General features: G+C 40.9%; 1 protein-coding gene across 1 annotated transcript in view; it reads right to left on the bottom strand.

Annotated features, from left to right (window-relative positions):
• The window catches only part of LOC135505515 (homeobox protein Meis1-like), a 49,002-nt gene that overhangs the window by 12,591 nt on the left and 14,454 nt on the right, over positions 1 to 21,957 (bottom strand). The window contains exons 2-6 of the mRNA XM_064924588.1: positions 3,482 to 3,714; positions 2,964 to 3,105; positions 2,695 to 2,745; positions 1,989 to 2,039; positions 1,618 to 1,764 (exon numbers count right to left, since the gene is read on the bottom strand). Coding sequence (XP_064780660.1) covers positions 1,618 to 1,764; positions 1,989 to 2,039; positions 2,695 to 2,745; positions 2,964 to 3,105; positions 3,482 to 3,714 — 624 coding nt within the window. The remainder of the gene's footprint in view (positions 1 to 1,617; positions 1,765 to 1,988; positions 2,040 to 2,694; positions 2,746 to 2,963; positions 3,106 to 3,481; positions 3,715 to 21,957) is intronic.

The following is a 21,957-nucleotide window of genomic DNA, read 5'->3' as shown; positions in this document are numbered from 1 at the left end:
TCAGACCAATATATTTTCTTGCCCTCACACATTTTATCACTGTGAGGGTTTGCCTTCACTATAGAAATAGAATGAGTAGAGGAAACATAGTTCTAAACTCCACAATAATTGTTTTTTATTAACTTCTCACACGTACACTAGTTGCTGTTAGTCTCACAAGTCAGACAAATGTTACTGAAATCATGCAAATGGCCAGGACTGGAAACGGAGGCTAAAGTTGCCTTCGTCAACACATAGCTAACATAAAACAAACAGCTGGTGTTTCTTCTCAAACTTGAACATACCCAACATACGGTGTGGTTGGCGTTCACATACAACATTCTGTGTGTATTGCATGTGCCCTCACACCCAGAGAACTACAGCTCATACATAATGCAGTGGGTGAAGTGGTCCTGTATGGCTCAGGTAGCAGAGCATAGCGCTTGCGACACCAGGTTTGTAGGTTTGATTCCCGGGGCCTACCATACATCAAATGTATGCACACATGACTGCAAGTCCTTTTGGAATAAAAACATATTATATTACGAAGGGAAACTGGATCCCAGGATGACCAGCAGGAAAATGTCCCGTCTTGTCAGACGAATGAACCTTGACAGTGTTTGTTTGTGTCTACAACCGCCGAATCAACAAAGTGCAACATCATCCAAAAATGGAAGTGAATGTGGACAGTGGATAGCATTTCTTTTGGCTTACTTCCGAAGAAAAATCGACTGTACATGACAGTAATCTAATATGAGGAATCTCCCCAACAAAGTTTCTGCCATTGCTCCAATGCTAAGGTTAAGGAATCGTGCCATCTGAGATGACGTGTGACAGGGGGAGTGGGTATTGGGAAGAGGAAGAGCCAGAGTAGGGGGCACCCTATGGGCACATGGATTGACAAAGACCCCCCTCTTTACTGACAATAATAATCTGATTGGATTCGCATTCAAGTGTAAAATCAAAACACTAGAAGGGGAAGGAGAGGAGAAAGATCCATTACCATTACCTCAAAGTCAAAACATCAAAAATGCAATTTAGGAAAGAATATAAAATTATAGAAAATTGACTTAGGAAATGTCTAATTAGCACATTCTCATCTAATATACAACATATGCCATTGGCAGACGCTTTTATCCAAAGCGGCTTACAGTCATGCGTGCATACAATTGTCATTCTCTCTCGCTCACTCTCTGATAAACAGATAAAGTAGATGATTTATACAATAGAGCAGAAGAAGGTTAAGAACGAAAAATCATTCCCTCTCGTATTCCTCCTCTTTTTAAGAAGACACGAAAGCTCTATGAAACTTCCCTACACACCACCAGGACAACATATAATGAGAACACACACACATGAATTAAGGGACTGACTGTCTCAGTTTTGCACACACCAATGTGCATTAGGTAACGTTTTGCTAATAGGTTATTAATACAAAAATCGTTTAATACCAGTAAATTACATTTGACCGTCTATTTTAAAAGCTGTTGATTACATGTGTTATCTATTAAACTGACTCACAATTACGCACATTTCTTGAAATTATATTTTTTTGTACGTCACAAACACCATGTTATTGGGACCCCTTGTCAAAAGGAGCACCAATATGTTGGCTAATTTCAAAGCCGACCCACTCACGTGATCTGCTAGATTTGTGGAGGATCCTGTCAGGTCATCGAAGTCAGATTTGCAGCCATCTCGGTCGTCTATGACCAAGTCTATGGGCATTTTGCCTTTCAAACAACTGATGTACCGATGGCAGAAGTTGTCGCAGAGCTCGTGCACCTATTCAATGAAAATTCGTGTTAGCAGCACTCTTAACACAGGACATTCGTGCAGCAGCCAGGTAAACTATATGCTTAGTGTGTTCGAGTAAAATATGCAGTTATGAGTACAACTGTGCGATTATATCAGTGATTGCAGGACGTTTTGACCAAAATATAGAAAAACACAAAAAAGCACAGAGTAAAGCATTAAATATAGGTCTACAATACAACAACATAATTTACCTTCTCTAATTCCAAAAGATGAAATCGTAATACTTGTATAGCTTGGATCATCTGGAAAAGGAAAATATACGAGTTAGGCTTAATTCATGCTGGCATGTTGACCTCAAATGGATAGTAACTAGCCTATCGTTGCTGTCTGATGAAAAGCTCAACAGAAGGAATAAAACGCCCATATTTTCATATTAACGAGCATATTATAAAACTTCAGAAGCTATTCTGAATATATTTTGGTCCCAGAGTCATGAAATGTTCAGAGTACATTGAGGGGAGTTACTGCTTTCAATTAATGTAATAAAAGAAAAAAATGAAAATTGGCGAAAACGGAGATGAGGTTTTCATTAGACAGCGACTGCATGAATGCCCACTGCAGGCATATACAGTAAAGCAAGTGATATGTAACAGTATTCTACATGAATTAAAACAATGCATTTTCTTATTCAAATGGATTCAACAGCACAGCAATGGTTCCTAGAGTCCCTGCTTTGGGGATGCCCAAGGCAAGGACCTCCGCGGCTTCCAACTGCAGAGGAACAGAATAGGCTTTGGATAGAAGACTCGTCTGCATTTCCTGTTGCTCCTTCAAATGAACGTTTTGAACATCCGTGTTGTGTTCAAATAAAGTGAACTCAAACAAGCCCATATTACACTATTTATCCAGCTGCGCAATTGATGCGTAAACAGTTGATTTGCAGGTTAACTTGCTTACCAAGTTGTCCAACTCTGGATTCGATGAAAATAACGGTTTCTCTGCACGTATCTATAAAAAAATAAATGTATAATATGAGTCTATTATCTGCATACAGCAATCAGTCCATCAATCGATCAATTAATCAGTCAATCAATCCATCCATCTATCAATCAAACATTAAATAAATGAAGGAAAACATGTTTAACATTTACAGTAACCTTCACAACAATAATATCTGTATCCCTATTTTTGCTGACAAAACGTGGCTTAAACCACAAGTAGCCTACCTGTTTTGCAAAGACAGCGATGTCTTCGTTGAAGGAGTCTGACGAGCAGACATCGCCGCCCGCTACTCCAGGCTCCCTCGGTGTGCAGGTCGCCAACTCACACTTTTCAAACACCAGTGCTAGCAGAGGGAATAACGGGTGACTGCAACATGATGGAAACAAAACGTAAATATGTGTTCACACTTTCCAGGAATATTAGATAAAAACATGTTTTAAGTGGACTGCATTGCACTTGATCCGTGTTTTATATTTCCGGATGTCCTACAATAGCTGACAAAAGGGAAGTGTCTCCACTTAAGGGCCGAATCTTGAGATGCAATATGCTCGTAAAATAGGCCTAGATTTTTTGTTGTTGCGCAAAATGAATTAAATTCGATTTACTCAATCATGTCAAGTTAGAATTTGGTTCTAACTTCTGACTAAATGCTTTTAAATACTTCACTTGTAACTGTTATTTGTAGGCTATATCAAACATTAGAAAACCCAGTGCAAAACCATGGGAAAAGTCTGATGCACACCCATAGATTTGATCTTTGTCTCTTTTTAGCCCGTCGTTGACAGCGCTGCCCATGCTGCTGGGCATGATGTTGTGGGGTGCGTGGGCTCCATAGTGCTGGGTTGGATGAGGAGGCGGACCGTGGTTCAGGTGGTGGACTTGCGGAAGCGGCCGGGGAGCATGCGGGTCTCCATACATAGACGCCGGGAGTCCAACTCCGTCCATCCCACCACCATAATGGGCCAGCTCATCGTACTGGATGGAGAAATACAGTTAAGTGTGAGAAACTCGAGGACTGTCTGTTGGCATGCTTCTATCACGGATATAAGAGAGGCTACAGACATCCCCCTCCAAACACAAGCCTTTATGCATGAGGATGACAGTAAACATTCATCTAATCAAATTGCCCATGCATGGAAAACAGAACAATGCATCGGATACAGGGTCCAGACTTCTTATTGGTATTCCAAAAGGAAATTGGATTCAGTTTGATCAACTCAGAAATTACACATTGGAAGTGCACTAAGACCTACCCTTTGCGCCATCGACATGCGCTTGTCTTGGAGATACAGAGTGGTAAGAAACAGCTACTGTCTCAGTCCGCAGAGAAGGTGGCGTTTGAAGTTGATGCCTTTTACGTCCGATTGAATATTGTAATCCGCAGTGGCAATAAAAAGGAAACCCGCAGCAAGGTGAAGATGTGTATTTTTCAACAATAATTAATGCGATAGTCTAAATGGCGAAATCACCATGGCGGATAATACTAAGAACCTTCGGTTAAAAAGTTTTTCTAATAAGCGCATCGACAACCCTCGTGTATTGGTCCTGCTGTCAATCACCGAGACTGCTTGTCAAGGTAATCTATAGCCCATACAGTTGAGAGCTGATTCGTTCCAGAATGCCGTATATTGCTTCCAACGCACCGTTTTCCCTGAAAACGAAATGTAGCCTAAGAAGAAAGAACTTCCCAGGACAAACAGGCTATATCGATGCGTCGGTCCTCGTGGCCATTGCCTCCTGCTCTGAAATGTGAAGGTGTCAGCGAATGTTTGCAGGTTGGCTGTGAGCGCGCTTATAGGATAGACTGGCTCCACTGATCAGCGTTAGAAGGTGATGACGGAACCTGGAAAGAGGGAGGGTTTAACCAGTCCCATACTGCCAAATAAAGGGGGACTGGAGTAAAGCCCATGACACGCCAACGAATGTTGTTTGCATTGGATAAGGCAGAGGGTGACGAAAAATAACTGTCACATCTTGTCACCAAGGCGGTGAGGATATCCATTGCAATTAGCGCAAGAAAGGAATTTGGTAGATGACAATTCAACACTTTAACTATTCCCTTTGAACGTAACCGTGAAGAAAACTGTACTTATTTGTTTTAATGATCTAACTTTTACAAATGTCTGATTATTTTTTAGAGCAGTCTTGAGAAAATATAATTATATTCCACTTTCTGTACTAGTGATCAAGGTATAGGCTTACATTATAGCATTATAGTATAGGCTGTGGATAGGATATCAAACAGGAGTCTAATTTCGGCGCAAATAGCCTCACTCAGGCCGTGACATTGGTCACCCAGTCATATTTGGATATACACTATAAGAAAAAAAGGTTCTGGATAGAACCAACAAGGGTTCTAATGCTTGTTTCATATATGGCACCCCTTTGTAAGTCGCTCTGGATAAGAGCGTCTGCCAAATGACTTAAATGTAAATGTAAAATGTAATGGTTCTATGTATAACCCTTATGTAGGGTTCCATATAGAACCCTTGGGTTCCATATAAGGTTAAATGTGGAGCCAATATCGGTTCTTTATAGAACGAGGTGCCATGTATGAAGCAAGCACATAACCTTTTTTGGCTCTATCTAGAACCTTTTTTTCGATGAGTGTAGCATATATATAGGTTGAATCGGATATATTTTGGGCACCTATTTTGCTCTTTATGACAGATAATGATACCTTGAAGAATGCCTTCCTGTCCAGCGCCAGTATTGGATAACAATGCATCCGTAAACAGAGTTTAGGCTACAGACACTATACATGTATATTGTGGTCAGCGTATGAAGAGGTTGTGTTTCAGATTGTAAGGATGCTGTTTGCGTGTTGGCTCGAATTCTCTCTTCCTTTCGACGTTCCATTTCTCCTTTTTTTCCGGACAAGTCATGCCTACTGGACCAACATGGGTATAAAGGAATGTTGTGGACAGATAAAGATAGATAGCCTTATAATTTTGTGGTGACAAATACTGCACGTGACATACATTATGAAACATGCAGATTTGGTGGTAAGGTGTAGTTAGTCCAAGTTTAAATGATTTGTACATGAACACATATCTCCTTGCATTGGCAGTTATGAAATGCATTTACACGTCATATAAACTTTTATTAACATAACACGAAGCCAGTATTTTTAATATGGCTAAGAATAGGCTTATCTTATGATTACATTTGGAAGAACAGGAACATTTTATAATACATGTTAAAATTGGAAATAAGTTTCTAATATTTATAAATGAAATGTTCATTTTGTGTTAAATTATTTACTTGAGAAAAAAGAAGAACCCTAAACAGTATACAGTGCCTTTGGAAAGTATTCAGACCTCTTGACTTTTTCACTTTTTGTTACGTTACAGCCTTATTCTAAAATTATTTTAATCAATCTACACAGAATACCCCATAATTACAAAGCAAAAATTTTTGTATAATTTTTTGCAAATGTATTACAAATTAAAAAACTGAAATATCAGTATCTGAAATGCACCATCACATTTTAAGTATGCTGAGGGTCATTGTCCTGTTGGAAGGTGAATCTTCACCCCAGTTTGAAGTCCTGAGTGCTCTGGAGCAGCTTTTCATCAAGGATCTCTCTGTACTTCGCTCCATTCAACTTTGCCTCGATCCTGAATAGTCTCCCAGTACCTGCTGCTGAAAAACATAACCACAGCATGATGCTACCACCACAATGCTTCATCGTAGGGATGGTGCCAGGTTTCCTCCAGATGTGGCACTTGTCATTCAGGCCAAAGAGTTCAATCTTGGTTTCATCAGACCAGAGAATCTTGTTTCTCATGGTCTGAGAGTCTTTAGTTGTCATGTGCCTTTTACTGAGGAGTGGCATCTATCTGGCCACTCTAACATGAAGGCCTGATTGGTGGAGTGCTGCAGAGATGTTTTCCTTCTGTACGTTTCTCCCATCTCTACAGAGGAACTCTAGTGGTCTGTCAGAGTGACCATCGGGTTCTTGGGCAACTCCCTGACCAAGGCCCTTCTCATCCGATTGCTCAGTTTGGCCAGGCGGCCAACTCTAGGAAGAGCCTTGGGGGTTCCAAACTTCTTCCATTTAAGAATGATGGAGGCCATTGTGTTCTTGGGCACCTTCAATGCTGCAGACATTTTTTGGTAGCCTTCCCCTGATCTGTGCGGCGCTCTATGGACAATTCCTTTCTACCTCAAGGCTTGGTTTTTGCTCTGACATGCACTGTCAACTGTGGGACCTTAGAGACAGGTGTGTGCCTGTACAAATCATGTCCAATCAATTGAATTGACCACAGGTGGACTCCAATCAAGTTGTAGAAACATCTCAATGGTGATCAATGGAAACAGGATGCACCTGAGCTCAATTACAAGTCTCATAGCAAAGGGTCTGACAAGGTATGTAAATAAGGCATTTGTCTATTATTTTTAATACATAAAAAAAATGCTTTGTCATTATGGGGTATTGTGTGTAGATTGCAGAGATTTATATTTATTTAATCCATTTTAGAACAAGGCTGTAACGTGACAAAATGTGGAAAAAGTCAAGGGGTCTGAATACTTTCCGAAGGCAATGTATGCAAAGTTAAATAACAAAATACAAATATTTGCGTTAATAGATTGTAGTAAAGAACTGTCCTAGATTTTATTCCACTGAAATTAAATACATGACATGTCAATAAAGTGCATTGGAGTAATACAAACTCGATATTAGTGATATAATATGGCCTAAACCATCTTGTTCTAGCTTATGGAGGCAAAAATGTGTTTTATTCCAATGTTTACAATAGAAAATGACCAAATGACTTGTTTGTTTGTTTAAAATTATTAAAATGTGGAATACAAAATAAAAAGTTGGCTCTTGGTAAATCTGTTCCCTCTTATAGGACTCCTGCAGGCTAGTGCTGCGTTCGTAACCAAGTGGGAAGTAGACATTTACCACCATAGAACAGGACTCTACATGGATAAAACCTGTTTTGGCATTGACATTGCCATTGAGGCTACACCACCGGGTCATCTGGAGGGATCAGCCAATGAATTATACTTGTGAGCAAACATTCCATAACTGTAGATGGCAGTAAATTACCACCCTTGGCTTTAAACCTGTTCAAATAACACATTCTAGATAGAAGTACAGTACCAGTCAAAAGTTGACACACCTACTCATTCCAGGGTTTTCTTTATTTTTACTATTTTCTACATTGTAGAATAATAGTGAAAACATCAAAACTATTAAATAACACATATGGAATCATGTAGTAACACAAAAAGTGTTAAATCAAAATGTATCTTATATTTGAGATTCTTCAAAGTAGCCACCCTTTGCCTTGATGACAGCTTTGTGCTCTCTTGGCATTCTCTCAACCAGCCAACTGGAATGCTTTTCCAACAGTCTTTTTACAGGGTCAGTGATAGTTGTACTGCACTCCTGGAGCAAATTACGGTTAGGTGCATTGCTCAAGGGCACATCAACATACTTTTCACCTTGTCTGCTCATGTCACGGCCGTCAAAAGAAGTGGACCAAAGTGCAGCGTGGTGAGTGTACATTTCTCTTTTTATTTCAAATGTTGCCAACAAAACAAGAACAACAACCGTGACGCTTACAGGGCTAAGTACCACTAACAAAGTTAACTACCCACACTGAAGGAGGGAAAAAGGGCTACCTAAGTATGATTCCCAATCAGAGACAACGATAGACAGCTGTCCCTGATTGAGAACCATACCCGGCCAAAACATAGAAATAAAGAAACATAGAAAACAAAACATAGAATGCCCACCTAAATCACACCCTGACTAAACCAAAATAGAGACATAAAAAGGCTCTCTCAGGTCAGGGCGTAACAGCTCAGGTATTCTAACCATCAACCGTTCAGTTTGTTAGTTGCATATAACTGATGAAAATGCTGTTAGAGGTAATTTCTTGTCATGTCAGAAATCCATGCCAAAAGGGGTTTATCTACAGGTAGTAAATCCCCATTTCCCACTTGGTTGTGAACGCAGCATAAGCGTTTTTGTAAGTAGCTAGCCTACTAAAATAATAAGGTTCTGGTCAACAAGAACATTACCTCACTTCACTGAATGACTCTCCACTTCACTGTATCGGACTCTCCACTTAAAAAATGTAAGCCTGAGTGCTCACAGATTTCGGAAGATCTGTAGGCTAGTCCTATAGCTACCAACTGAAGGCCTACTGGAGCTGATAAGGCTACTCCGATTTCTCTGTAGCATTGAAGAAGCATTAGGAGTCACCTGCCCAAACCTCTGAAGTTAACAAATGAAATCAATTGGATCTGAAATGGTTTATGAAATTACTGAATTACATTGCCATCTAGCGTTTAGAGGAAACAAGCCGCCCGGTGTTTGTGAACAATATTTTGTTTTAAATTTCTTAAAATAGTTTTGCCTATAATATATAGGCATTTGGTTATGTGTAATAAATATTATTCATAACCTTATAGAAAACGAACAAAAATACACTAGCAAAAAAAAATAATCTTTATTTAATTATATTGACAAGCAAATGAAAAACAGCCATTCACTTTCATCTACATCATTACCAACCGAGTGAGGAAGAAATGGAATAGCCTTAATCATGTGGTCATTTCTCCTTGCAAAACACACTTTTATTATTTATTCTCTTTAAAAATATCATTATGCACTACCCTTTGATATTATATTCTGGTGAATTATTGAAGGCATATAGGCTATTTGAATTATAAATACACTAACTATACAGAAATAGGCAAAACATGCATCATGCCTGAGGCTAAATTCTCCCATTGCACATTATTTCCTACTACTCTCCTCCATTTCCTCTGCTCCCCATTTCTCCTCCTTTGTGTTTACCTCCCCCTCCCACTCTCTCGCCCGGCCAGTGATCTGAATGCAGGCTGATTCAGGGTGTCATGCCTGTCTTAAATGTAATAAATTACCATCTTCCTCGTGTCTGAGCATCCTCCAACCTTCCACCATCCAGAAAGCAGGACCCAGGCCAACCACCATCCCTGACCTCTTCGCCCCCCCCCCACACACACACACACACACTCCCTATCCTCAGCCCTGGTCTGGCTGCCTCTGTCACCCGTCATCCAGTGCCTCAGTGAGAATCATTAGCGTTGTCAGGACTGGGCCGGGAAAGGAGGCCAGCAGAGACTGGGATGGTGTGCGTGTGTGTGTGTGTGTGTGTTTGTGTGTGTGCATTTGTATGTGTGTGTGTGTGTGTGCGCATGCATGCAAATCTGTGTGTATGTGTGTGAGGCAGTGTAGTGGAATGGTACACAGTGTCGTGTCTAGGGAGAGAGGGAGAGATGGAGAGAGGGTGGGTGATGAATGGTAAACAGTATACATGTGGCAGGTCTCAGTGTCTGGGTGAGTGGAGCTGTGCATGGGGCTGTGGATAGGAGAGATGTTGCTGTGTGTACCTGGATGTGTTAACGACCTCTGTGTTGAAGCTCATGCTGTACATATAAAGATGTCGATCACTGGAAGACGATTATGAATGTTGAAAATAATAAAATACTTTTGTTTGTTTATTTATGGTTTCTTTAATATGAATTCATACATTGATACACAATTGTTAGTAACAATACTGCATATTGCTGTATGTTAACCAAACAGATGGTGAACTGTCAGTATGCAGACTGCATGGCTTCTCCTATAAGTAGTACTACAACCCACAAATAAGCCCAGTGCTCTAAGGGGATAATTATTAACACATCCTTTACATGCCACAGCATCTGATTATCAATAAGCATGCTGTGAGACTGAAAATACTGAATGATCTATTGCTTTCTTCATTCTGTTAAAACACCATTCTACACCATCCTATCCTTCACGTAGTGTCTCTGCATGTATGGGAGACACATAAGTGAGTGTTGAGCTCAGAGTGAAGGCAGAGTTCCCACTAACCATAAATCCAGACCATGCCTATTATAAATCCCAGGCCTAATGCAACCCATACATGCCATTAATCATTCGTATAATCAATCCCATGCACGCCATTAGTCATTAAAGCAAAGCCACGACACACTCTGTCCTCACCTCTTACTCCTTCTCCACCGCTATAGGAGATGGAAGACCCCTAAGGAGCGTATGTAGGTGTGTGTGTGAGAGAGAGCGAGCGAGAGGGAGCTTGAGTGTGTATATGTTTCCATGGTTGTGTATTCGCGAGAGTGTGTGTGTGTGTGGTGTGGTGTATGCGCTTGCGCGATCACGTGTGTATATTACCCACAAACAGCTTATGAGAGCCTTGGATAAACAGGATGAATGAGAGGAGGCCAGTTTGTGATGCCTCGGAGGCCTATAGAGGTCATTTACTGCATCGTTCAGAGATGCTCATTTCTTTGTCTTAACAGTGTGGGTCACTGATCACTGTGTGATGCCCACATCGATCTCTAGAGGAGAAAGATACACAATAAGATCCTCAATGTTAGCTTGTAATGATTAGCCTGTCATTGTTCTGAGTGGTGAGCCAGGGTGGCGGAGTCCCCTCTAAGGCATGTATGTTTGTGTGTGATTTATAATTGCAACGTGTCTGTGTGCAAGTGTGTGTTACATACACAAACGAGACATCCAAGACGCATTGTGTGTGTGTGTACTCTCCCTTCCTAGTCTGGGTGTCAGTATTAATGAGCCCGGATTTCATTTCCGATGAGCGATTATTTGACTGTTCATTTGGCTAAGATTTATGACAGGCCCTATATCTGTAGCCTGCAGCGCAGGTCTAGTCTTTAATAATAGGAAATGAACACATTAATCACCCTGTAGCAGTCACACAGCACAGAAAGAGCCAAGCACAGGGAAAAAAAAGTCACCTTATATTCATTCAGAGATCGTAGAAAGCTTATCTCGCACAGCGAGCTGGGAAAAATGACCTGTCTAATTGGATATGATTTAATATCCTGCAATTTTAAAACAAGTGCCGTCTACAAGTGCAACTATGAGGGCCACATCGAATTTCTTGTAGTAGCCGTGAGATCAAAGTTAGCTTGCGTGCTTATCTGCACTCACAGTTGTGTGCTTGGTCAGTTATCAGCACCTCACCACTACCGTGGTAAAAACAGTGGTAAGTAACCACAACAAATCCACAAGATTTACCCAGGGAGGCAGAGTGAATGAATCCAAGAAGGTAGAGTCCATTCAAAACAGAAACCCTATGAGTCACACTGCCACCTATCTGTAGACCACACCCCGCAGAGGGCGAGAGTCATGAGATCAGACGCCCGGTCGCTGCCTTTAACAAAAGATCCCAGTAAGTACACAGTAACGATCAACTTTCAAAAGGCAGGCAAGCCAGTAGAAGACTATCAGGAAAAACAAACAAAAAAACAGTCTCAGCTCAATATTGGTGGGAATAATGGTGAGTTCAATCAGGGTGAGATTACATTCACCGAGCTCAGGTGAGGTGTAACCCTCAAAAGGTTTCGCAGATGAGCTAAGCCTTGCTCGGAGTGAACAGTGTGTTAGAAGTATAACAAAAGCCAAATCACTTCTGATATGGTCACCTCCATGATGCAAATGACAATACTACTAAACCCATCACAGTACATTTTATTCACACTTTTTGAGTAAAACTCTTTCTTATTCCACAAAAAGGCAAGTAATTACAGGAAGTTTGACTTTATGGAATTCCTATGCACTGCATTAGAATACGGGTTAGGAATGTGTTGTGTAGGTACACCTCAAATAAAGTGTCACTGAAAAAGGAGCACCAGATATTCCCATGATGTCCCAATAACAAATCCTACCTCCATATAGTAATTTCCAGTTTTTCCTTGAACCTTTTTCTAAATGGCTAAATATTAGCCAACAATGTTTATCCCAATTGCTAAAAAACCTTTGCACCATAAATCCACATCTATGATTCTTTGTATGCCTATGCTTTCCACTGTCAATAAGGATCTGATTGGTCATTAGCCGTTCAACGCGCTGGAGTGTGTTGTTTTCCCCCTCGCCTAGGGAATTGTGGGCTAGAAGCCAGCCGGCTCATTACGGGTCCTTTGGAGCATTTTAATTGTTCATCCTAAACAAAGACTGTTTGGTCTCTGCGGCCACTTCAGTTGTGTGCCATGCCTCACACGTTGTGCATGTGTGTGTGTCCCTCTGCACCACCGCACCCCTCTTCAATATGTACCTGGCGTGGATGTGGGTGTGGAGGGACTGATAGCATTATCCAGTCACTTAGAGGAGGTCTGTGTGGTTTATAGGGTATTGGTCTATTGGCAAAGGACTGTGCAAAACAATGTACCCAACTGTACTCTCATTCATCAGTTTGGATCTATATTGGTTAAGTTATTAACAACACATGTGGATTTGATTTGATTTTGTAGTGTGCAGGTTCCACCTACCTAACTTGGCATAGCTTTAGAGAGGATACATTATCCTGTAATTATTCAGTCATTTCATTTCATAACGTAGCATAGATTCACAACTTTCACAAGAACCTCAACAGTTCACCTTTCACACAATCAAAATGCTGTCACTGCGTCTCAAAAGACTTAACAAAATATTTGATAAGAATGTTTAATTTTCATGTTTTAGTTGAGACCACTCAACACCGTGTATTTAAGAGATATACGTGAAAGGTAATCTCAGTTGCCTTTATGAGGTGTATAGATGGACTTTGTTAGAAGGCCCCCTGCTGGCTATGTTGAGGCAGCACAACCTGCTGTCTAGTAGGTAGACGGCACCACCCACTGGCCATATGACAGTACTACTTCACAATAAGATCCAAGGGCGTTACAATTACATTAAAGCCATTTAGCAGAGGCTCTTATCCAGAGCAATTTACAGCATTCATGATGGTCCCGCTTGGGAATTGAACCCACAACCCTGGCATTGCAAGCTCCATGCTAAACCTGTAAACCAGCCGTAAAGTATAACAATACATCACTTTTTAACAACTAAAGCAGAAGAGAAATACAATTAAAATCGCCAAGTTGCTTCTCTTCCTCACAGTTGGCAAGTCGAACTGAAAATAAATGAAAAGTGGGCTGGCACAGTTAAGAGCTTCCTTGAAAGTCTATTGATTCCACTACAAAATATGTCAGGTTAAACTAGAGATGTGTGTTTTTGCGTGGGCTGCATCTCAATCACCTCATCAGCCTATGGTGGCCGAGCTACAGCAGTGTTTGTCAAACTACGAGACAACCCAAAATGGATCTTCTCACGAAAACATCTGTAGCGTCCCAACAGTTTGGCCGTTATGACCACTTTATGGAAAGACGAGACTCTCACAAACATATTCTCCATTTTGCAAACCCTTTCCGTTTTACAACCCCCACAAGCCCCAAGGGACTCGTCTGAAGGCGGTAACACTGATGTGCCAACGTCTGTCTGTAGCATCTGAACCGTTTGGGCTACACGCTATTATGACGCCACTGTGGAAAGGGGAGACCCATACAAATGAATGACAGTATGGAGGTAGTTTTGTGCCATCAAAAATAAGGGGTTAAATGTGTCAAAATCAACTGAAATACAGTCTATCATAAATATAATACAGACACTTTTTGACCTTTTTTGTTGTTGCCATTTATGAATGTGTTACTCTATGCGTTTCTATGGGCTATGGTAGCATAGGCCAAATTCAATATTTTATGAAATATTTGTTTTATATAAAAGTCTGTTGTCTGTAGCTTGTGAGGTGTGGAAACACTTTGTTGCTTTTATGAATTTTGTCTTGCTTTTTGTTCTATGTTGCTCTGTCTGTATGCTACGTCTTGCTTGTCCTATGTTGCTCTGTCTGTATGATATGTCTTGCTTGTCCTATGTTGCTATGTCTTGCTTGTTCTATGTTGCTATTGTCTATATTGTAATTGTTTTTAATAACCTGCCCAGGGACTGCGGTTGAAAATTAGCCGGCTGGCTAAAACCGGCACTTTTACTGAAACGTTGACCAATGTGCACTGTCCCTGTAAAAATAAAAAATGAACTCAAACTCAAAGTCTATTAGCTAAATCATCCACGGTATGACCATCTTAAAACAATTCCATATGTTAGCATAGGCGAACCTTTTGCTGTTTTAAAGCTAATTTCCTGAAATTCCACACATTTTGCCATGACTTTTGCCATGTGAAAATTATCTCTGAGTGAGAGTGGTTAACAAAATCAATGGGGGCCCCCTGAAGGTCAAGGCCACTGGGCACGTGCCCTTCATGCTCGGTTGGTAATTTGACAATGGTTACAAGTTAAGATAGCTTACTAGACTAATTTACCAATCTAAAAATATTTAGTGAGTGACAATTGAGTGACTGTCATTGACTGACATAACAAAAGGAAAACTGCTGAAACAAAACCATATTTCAAAACTGCAACTTGTGTGTGTTCTCAACAGCAAGTTGAGACCCTGACTGACCCACACGTCACCGGCACCACTCCAAAAGAGTGACAGATGCTGCCAAACGACTTTCAAAAGTCAGTTGAGGCACTCCTATTGGGCATGTTCGAGTGGATCACGTTTGTCAAGTCGGTAACCATTATTGATTCATTTTTATTTCACCTTTATTTAACCAGGTAGGCCAGTTGAGAACAAGTTCTCATTTACAACTGCGACCTGGCCAAGATAAAGCCAAGCAGATTGCCAAAAACAACACAGAGTTACACATGGGAAAACGTACAGTCAGTAACACAATAGAAAAGTATATTTACAGTGTTTGCAAAAGTAGCAAGATGAAGGAGGTAAGTCAATAAATAGGCCATAGTGGTGAAATAATTACAATTTAGCATGAACACTGGAGCCTATATATAGTGCCCTCGGAAAGTATTCAGACCCCTGGATTTTTTCCCACATTTTGTTACGTTACAGTCTTATTCTAGAATGGATTAAATAAAACATCAGTCTACACACAAATCCCCATAATCACAAAGCAAAAACAGGTTTTTAGAAATGTTTGCAAATTTATATAAAAAAACAGATAGAAATACCTTGTTTACATACTAAACTAAGCCCAGCTGCATCCTGTTTCCATTGATCATCCTTGAGATGTTTCTACAACTTGACTGGAGTCCACCTGTGGTAAATTCAATTGATTGACACCTGTCAATATAAGGTCCCACAGTTAACAGTGTATGTCAAAGCAAAAATCAAGCCATAAGGTCGAAGGAATTGCCGAGTTCCGAGACAGGAGTGTGTCGAGGCACAGACGTTGGGAAGGGTGCTAAAAAATGTCTGCAGCATTGAAGGTCCAAGAATACAGTGGCCTTCATCGTTCTTAAATGGAAGATGTTTGGAACCACAAGACTCTTTCTAGAACTGGCCGCCCGGACCAAACTGAGCAATTGGGGGAGAAATGCCTTGGTCAGGGAGTGACCAAGAATCCGATGGTCACTCTGACGGAGCTCCGGAGTTCCTCTGTGAAGATGGGAGAACCTTCCAGAAGGACAACCATCTCTGCAGCACTCCACCAATCAGGCCTTTATGGTAGAGTGGCCAGACGTCTGTAAAAGGCACATGACAGGCTGCTTGGAGTTGGCCAAAAGGCACCGAAAGACTCTCAGGTCATGAGAAACAAGATTCTCTGATCTGATAAAACCAAGACTAAACTCTTTGGCCTGAATGCCAAGCGTCATGTCTGGAGGAAACCTGACACCATCCCTATGGTGAAGCATGGTGGTGGCAGAATCATGCTGTGGGGATATTTTTCAGCGGCAGGGACTTGGAGACTAGTCAGTATCCAGGGTAAGATGAACGGAGCAAAGTACAGATAGATCCTTGATGAAAACCTGCACCAGAGCACTCAGGACCTCAGACTGGGGCGAAGGTTCAACTTCCAACAGGACAACGACCCTAAACACACAGCCAAGACAACGCAGGAGTGGCTTCAGGGCAAGTCTCAATGTCCTCGAGTGGCCCAGTCAGAGCCCGGACTTGAACCTGATCTAACATCTCTGGAGATACCTGAAATAGCTGTGTGGCGACACTCTCCATCCAACCTAACAGAGCTTGAGAGGATCTGCAGAGAAGAATGGGAGAAACTACCCAAATACAGGTGTGCCAAGCTTGTAGCGTCATACCCAAGAAGACTAATCGCTGCCAAAAGGTGCTTCAACAAAGTACTGAGTAAAGGGTCTGAAAACCCGTTATTTGCTTTGTCATTATGAGGTATTGTATGTAAATTGATGAGAAAAACCTATTTCACCTATTTTAGAGTAAGGCTGTAACGTAACAAAATGTGGAAGATTTAAGGGGTCTGAATACTTCACGAAAGCACTGTACAAATGAATGTGATATTTGAGACTCTCAGTAATTGATTGTACAATGAACACATATGATTTTAGTTTGTGTGTGTGTGATATGGGTGTTGGAGCCATGTTTATTTCGACATTATAAAGAAAATATTTTTTTATAAACAATGGCAACACTGCCATGTTGATCTGAGCCTTGCTGTTGGAAAACCACATTAGTGTCAGACCTTCGGCTGTCGCAGATTCACCTCCCCTGACATAACTCCTTGACTTTCGTCAACAGTCGGTTACATTCACCTTACCACTCAAACACACCCAATGGTTCCAGACTGCACAGTATCAACTGGCAGACTTACCATTAGGCAGAAGAGGCCATTGTCTCAGGCCTCACATCATCAAGGGTCCTCATGAGATGGATATAAAAAAGCATATACATAAACTGAGTGCAAAAACTATTAAGAAAACATGCTCCTTCCATGACATGGCTGACCAGGTGAAAGCTTATGTTCCCTTTATTGATGTCACCTGTTAAATCTACTTCAATCAGTGAAGATGAAGGGGAGGAGACATGTTAAAGAAGGATTTTTAAGCCTTGAGACAAGGATTGTGTATGTGTTCCATTCAGAGGGTGAATGGGCAAGACAAAATATGTAAGTGCCTTTGAACGGGGTATGATAGTAGATGCCAGGCGTACAAGTTTGTGTCAAGAACTGCAATGCTGCTGGGTTTTTCACGCTCAACAGTATCCCGTGTGTAATCAAGAATGGTCCACCACCCATAGGATTTCCAGCCAACTTGACAACTGTGGGAAACATTGTCGTGAACATGGGCCAGTATCCCTGTGGAAAGCTTTCGAAACCTTTTAGAGTCCATGCCCCAATGAATTTAGGCTGTTCTGAGGGCAAAAAGGTGGGGTGCAACTCAAAATTAGTAAGATTTTCTTCATGTTTTGTATACTTATTGCATATGTAGCCCACGTATCTGATGCTGTCTGGCCAAAAGTAGTATGGCATGTCAGCATGGGCTCTGCCTGGGGCCTCCAAAACACTAAGTCCGCCCCTTACACTAGCCGCCCTCTTCCAAAGAGAAAGTTATATATATTTTTTGGATCAGTGTGGCAAAAGAGAGGTGTTTGAACTAGGGTTTAGCATGGTACTGTATCTCAATCCCACTACCTACATGCTGTCATTTTCTTAGTCGAGCGACTCCAGCTCTATATTTGTTCACATTTCAGTGGAGTGGCCCTGATTATGTGCCCTGCTGACACTCGTGAGAGCCCCCCAAAAATACTTAAACTCCAGTGCCAGTCTTCCTGCAGGGCCAGAGGATAGAAATGCTGATTGGCTCACTGGTCATGTCAGTGGTACTTGCCCTAATAAGGTAAATGGGGACCAGTGTCACTGTCCTGCCATGTTGGGCAGAGTGAGTGAGCGTGAATGAGCTACAAGAAAAAACAGTGTGGGGAGTGTTGGGATTTTGTTTTCAGTCTTGCTCAAACATTTCATATTTTATTAATTGCTGCCTTCCATAACATGTCAGGCTGATAAGTATATTTCTGAGTGTACATTTTAACTGGGTTCAAGATATACATTATTTTACAGTGTACATTATTATTATTTTTTTGTAAAATTTTTACCCCTTTTTCTCCCCAATTTCATGGTATCCAATTGTTTTAGTAGCTACTATCTTGTCTCATCGCTACAACTCCCATACGGGCCCGAGAGAGACGAAGGTTGAAAGTCATGCATCCTCCGATACACAACCCAACCAGGCCACACAGTGCCATTCAACCCGGAAGCTAGACTCACCAATGTGTCAGAGGAAACACCGTGCACCTGGCAACCTTGGTCCCTACCGGCCAAACCCTCCCTAACCCAGACGACGCTAAGCCAATTGTACGTTGCCCCACGGACCTCATGGTCTCGGTTAGTTACGACAGAGCCTGGGCGCGAACCCAGGGTCTCTGGTGGCACAGCTGGCACTGCAGTACAGCCCCCTTAACCACTGTGCCACCCGGGAGGCCCTCAGTGTACATTATTCAGGGGAGGGATACACTGGAGGCCATTCCGGGGTGTCTCAGTCGGCTGTAGACATTGTGTGCGTTCCACTGCTAATGCCGCGTTCAAGTACTAGTCGGAATTAGGAACTGGTTGAACGCGGCATGTGTATAGTTACAACCAGTAGTAGCAAGTCTTATAGAGTAAGATAGGATTGGATAATATAAAATGAATATAGGCTAGTAAGTAGCCTATATTTAAATAAATAACTAGGCCCTATAAACATTGTGACATCTTTTTGGATGGGGACACATCACTTCTAGACATTTTCCTCCATTTCTCGCCGCACAGATGCAGACTCATCGTTTGGTCATCTACAAACATTGGTTGATAAATTAACTATGCTATCGTACTCCCATCAAACATTGTGTGTTATATTTCGTTTTCTCTGTGCTTGGCATGGCCAACATGTTTACTCACGACTGCTGTTGAACTGGCTTTTGTGAGGGTTGAAAATATGCTTGGCCTATCATGAGGGTGTCTGTGTGTTAGAAGTAACATTTTGCAACATATGGTGTGACTAGCGGAAAGGCTATGGCTAACCTTGGGTGTAGGCAGTTATCATGAGTTATGGGGGACACATACAGAGCATAGTGTTGCGAAAACAAACTGTCTTTTGTTAGACATTAACAAGAACCAGATGTGTGATAACGGTATCTAGGGTATGAGAGCATAGATATTCTACACAGCAACAGTTACACCTATCAACTGGAGCGCCTGGCGCTGGGACCAGCCTGTGCGCCAACGATAGGTTGAGTGAGTTTAAACCACGCTCAGTCTCTACTCTGACAGGCCAGCTCAGAAGCAGGAACTACTTCTGTCAGAGTATTTAAGAAGAAACTATTAGGGTGTTGGCTAGTTCTCTGTTCTGCCCTGCGTGGTATTACAGCGAACCCATATATACGAAAATTGCATTTACCATTTATTGCTTATCTAATACAAATACTAAGTACATAGTATACAAATCGGTGACTCAGTGTCATAACTTGTTCCGATACCAGATGCTAGACTCTTTCTTTGATGAAGATGGTAATGAATATCCTGATAAGAAGAGTTATGATTCTGATGTAGGCCTACAGCAGCCAGTGTAAATGCATGTATTGGTTTCTATTAGGTTGTATTTGGATAACAATAAATATTTCTAATAAAAATAGATATGTGCTTTTAATATTCTAATAAAAATATGTGTGTTTGGATGTATAAGATTTAGTCATAGGGTGGATATATTCATAGATTTTGATGAATAATGACTAAATTATGTATACATTTAGCTTAAAACTATAACTAAACAGAATACTACTATGTTACTGTATGGATGTATGAATCTTATTATAATCATAATACTGAATATAATGTGTGTAATTATAAATCATTAGAACAAGGACGGTCTGTTACTTGTTAGAAACGAATGGAGTTATCATGAGAACGACTGGAATACTGTGTACCTTACAGGACATCCTGTCTCTACCCAGGGAGGGGATAGACTTTGGTCTAGTAGTATTTAACCACCTGTTAAATAACGTGGGAAGGCTTGTGAACTATACTGCCATTGTATCTGAGAGGAGGAGGTTAACATGTAATCTGTTTTTTGACATAGTTTTTTTTCCCTGTGTGCATTGTTTGTCCTTCCTTATGTGAGGGTTTGACGTTCCTGGGTGGCTGGTAGCCAACCCAGTACCAGTTAGGTGTAGCACGGTGGAGAAGAGGGTTTTTATTCTTTATACAATAAATGTGTGTTTCTTTTAATCTTTGTATTCTGAGTATGACACCCTTGTGGGTGTGTCGAAAAGCATATATCATTTGTTGATTTTTTTTCTGTTTTTCTGTAAAAAAAAAAAAAAGAATTAATAAACTTTTTAATATTTTCATGAAATGCTATCAACCTCTCTGCGCACCGAACCCGCGAGCAGGATTAAATTCGACAAATTCGGCTACATAAATAGTCACATTAAACATTCATGAAAATACAAGTGTCTCACATGGTTCGAAAGCCTAGAATCTTGCTAATTCAACTGCGTTGTCAGATTTAAAAAATGATTTATTGCGAAAGAATACGCTGCAATTATCTAAGCACAGACCCCCATATCAAACTACGTATTCAACCAGCACTTGCGTAACAAAATCACAGATTGCATTGAAATAAATTGTTTACCTTTGAAGATCTTGCTCTGGTTGCAATCCCAAGGCTCATTGTTACACAATGAATGGTCTTTTGTTCGGTTAAATCCATTTTTTATAGCCTAACACGAAACATTTTGTGAACGCTTATCTTGTTGAACTTCGTGTCATTCAATTTTTGACGTAATATCCAACGTAAAATAGACAGACTTTCCCTGACTTTATCCAGTCATGTTTGGTTTCCTTGCAATCAACTGTTTGTTTGTAACACAACCAAACTTGATGGGTCATTTTTCAGGACGTATTGACCCGGAAAAACCGATTGGAAGACAACAAGTGACGAGCCCATTGTGCACCAGTTATATGACCACTGTCTCGTTGATTGACTGTATTTTAACCCAATGACCACTGATCGTCTTGAAATCTAACTGGGTAGATGTTAAGGGAATTTTTTTTATCAATGATGACTAATTATGTATACATTTCAATCAGGACTGACTAGTCCAAATGCTATTATGAACTGTACATTTTCTCTCTTGCTCCCATTCCCAATTGTATATCATATAGTCAGGAGTTTAGAACAATGCCTTGGTACAAATGAATGAACTGTCTCCAGACTGTCTAGAATGCTTATCTACACTGACTGACCTTGGCTTTAGGCGAGGAGGGAAGGCTCGAGAACTATAGGGCCTCTCTACCAGTGTCAAGAAGAGATAGAACATTTAGAAAACGCTGACGTCATTTTCAGTTTATACAGTGCCTTGCGAAAGTATTCGGCCCCCTTGAACTTTGCGACCTTTTGCCACATTTCAGGCTTCAAACATAAATATATAAAATTGTATTTTTTTGTGAAGAATCAACAACAAGTGGGACACAATCATGAAGTGG

The sequence above is a fragment of the Oncorhynchus masou genome, chromosome 19 (genome assembly GCF_036934945.1).
Source record: "Oncorhynchus masou masou isolate Uvic2021 chromosome 19, UVic_Omas_1.1, whole genome shotgun sequence".
Classification (NCBI taxonomy): Eukaryota; Metazoa; Chordata; class Actinopteri; order Salmoniformes; family Salmonidae; genus Oncorhynchus; species Oncorhynchus masou.
This window is presented reverse-complemented; position numbering and strand designations above follow the sequence as displayed.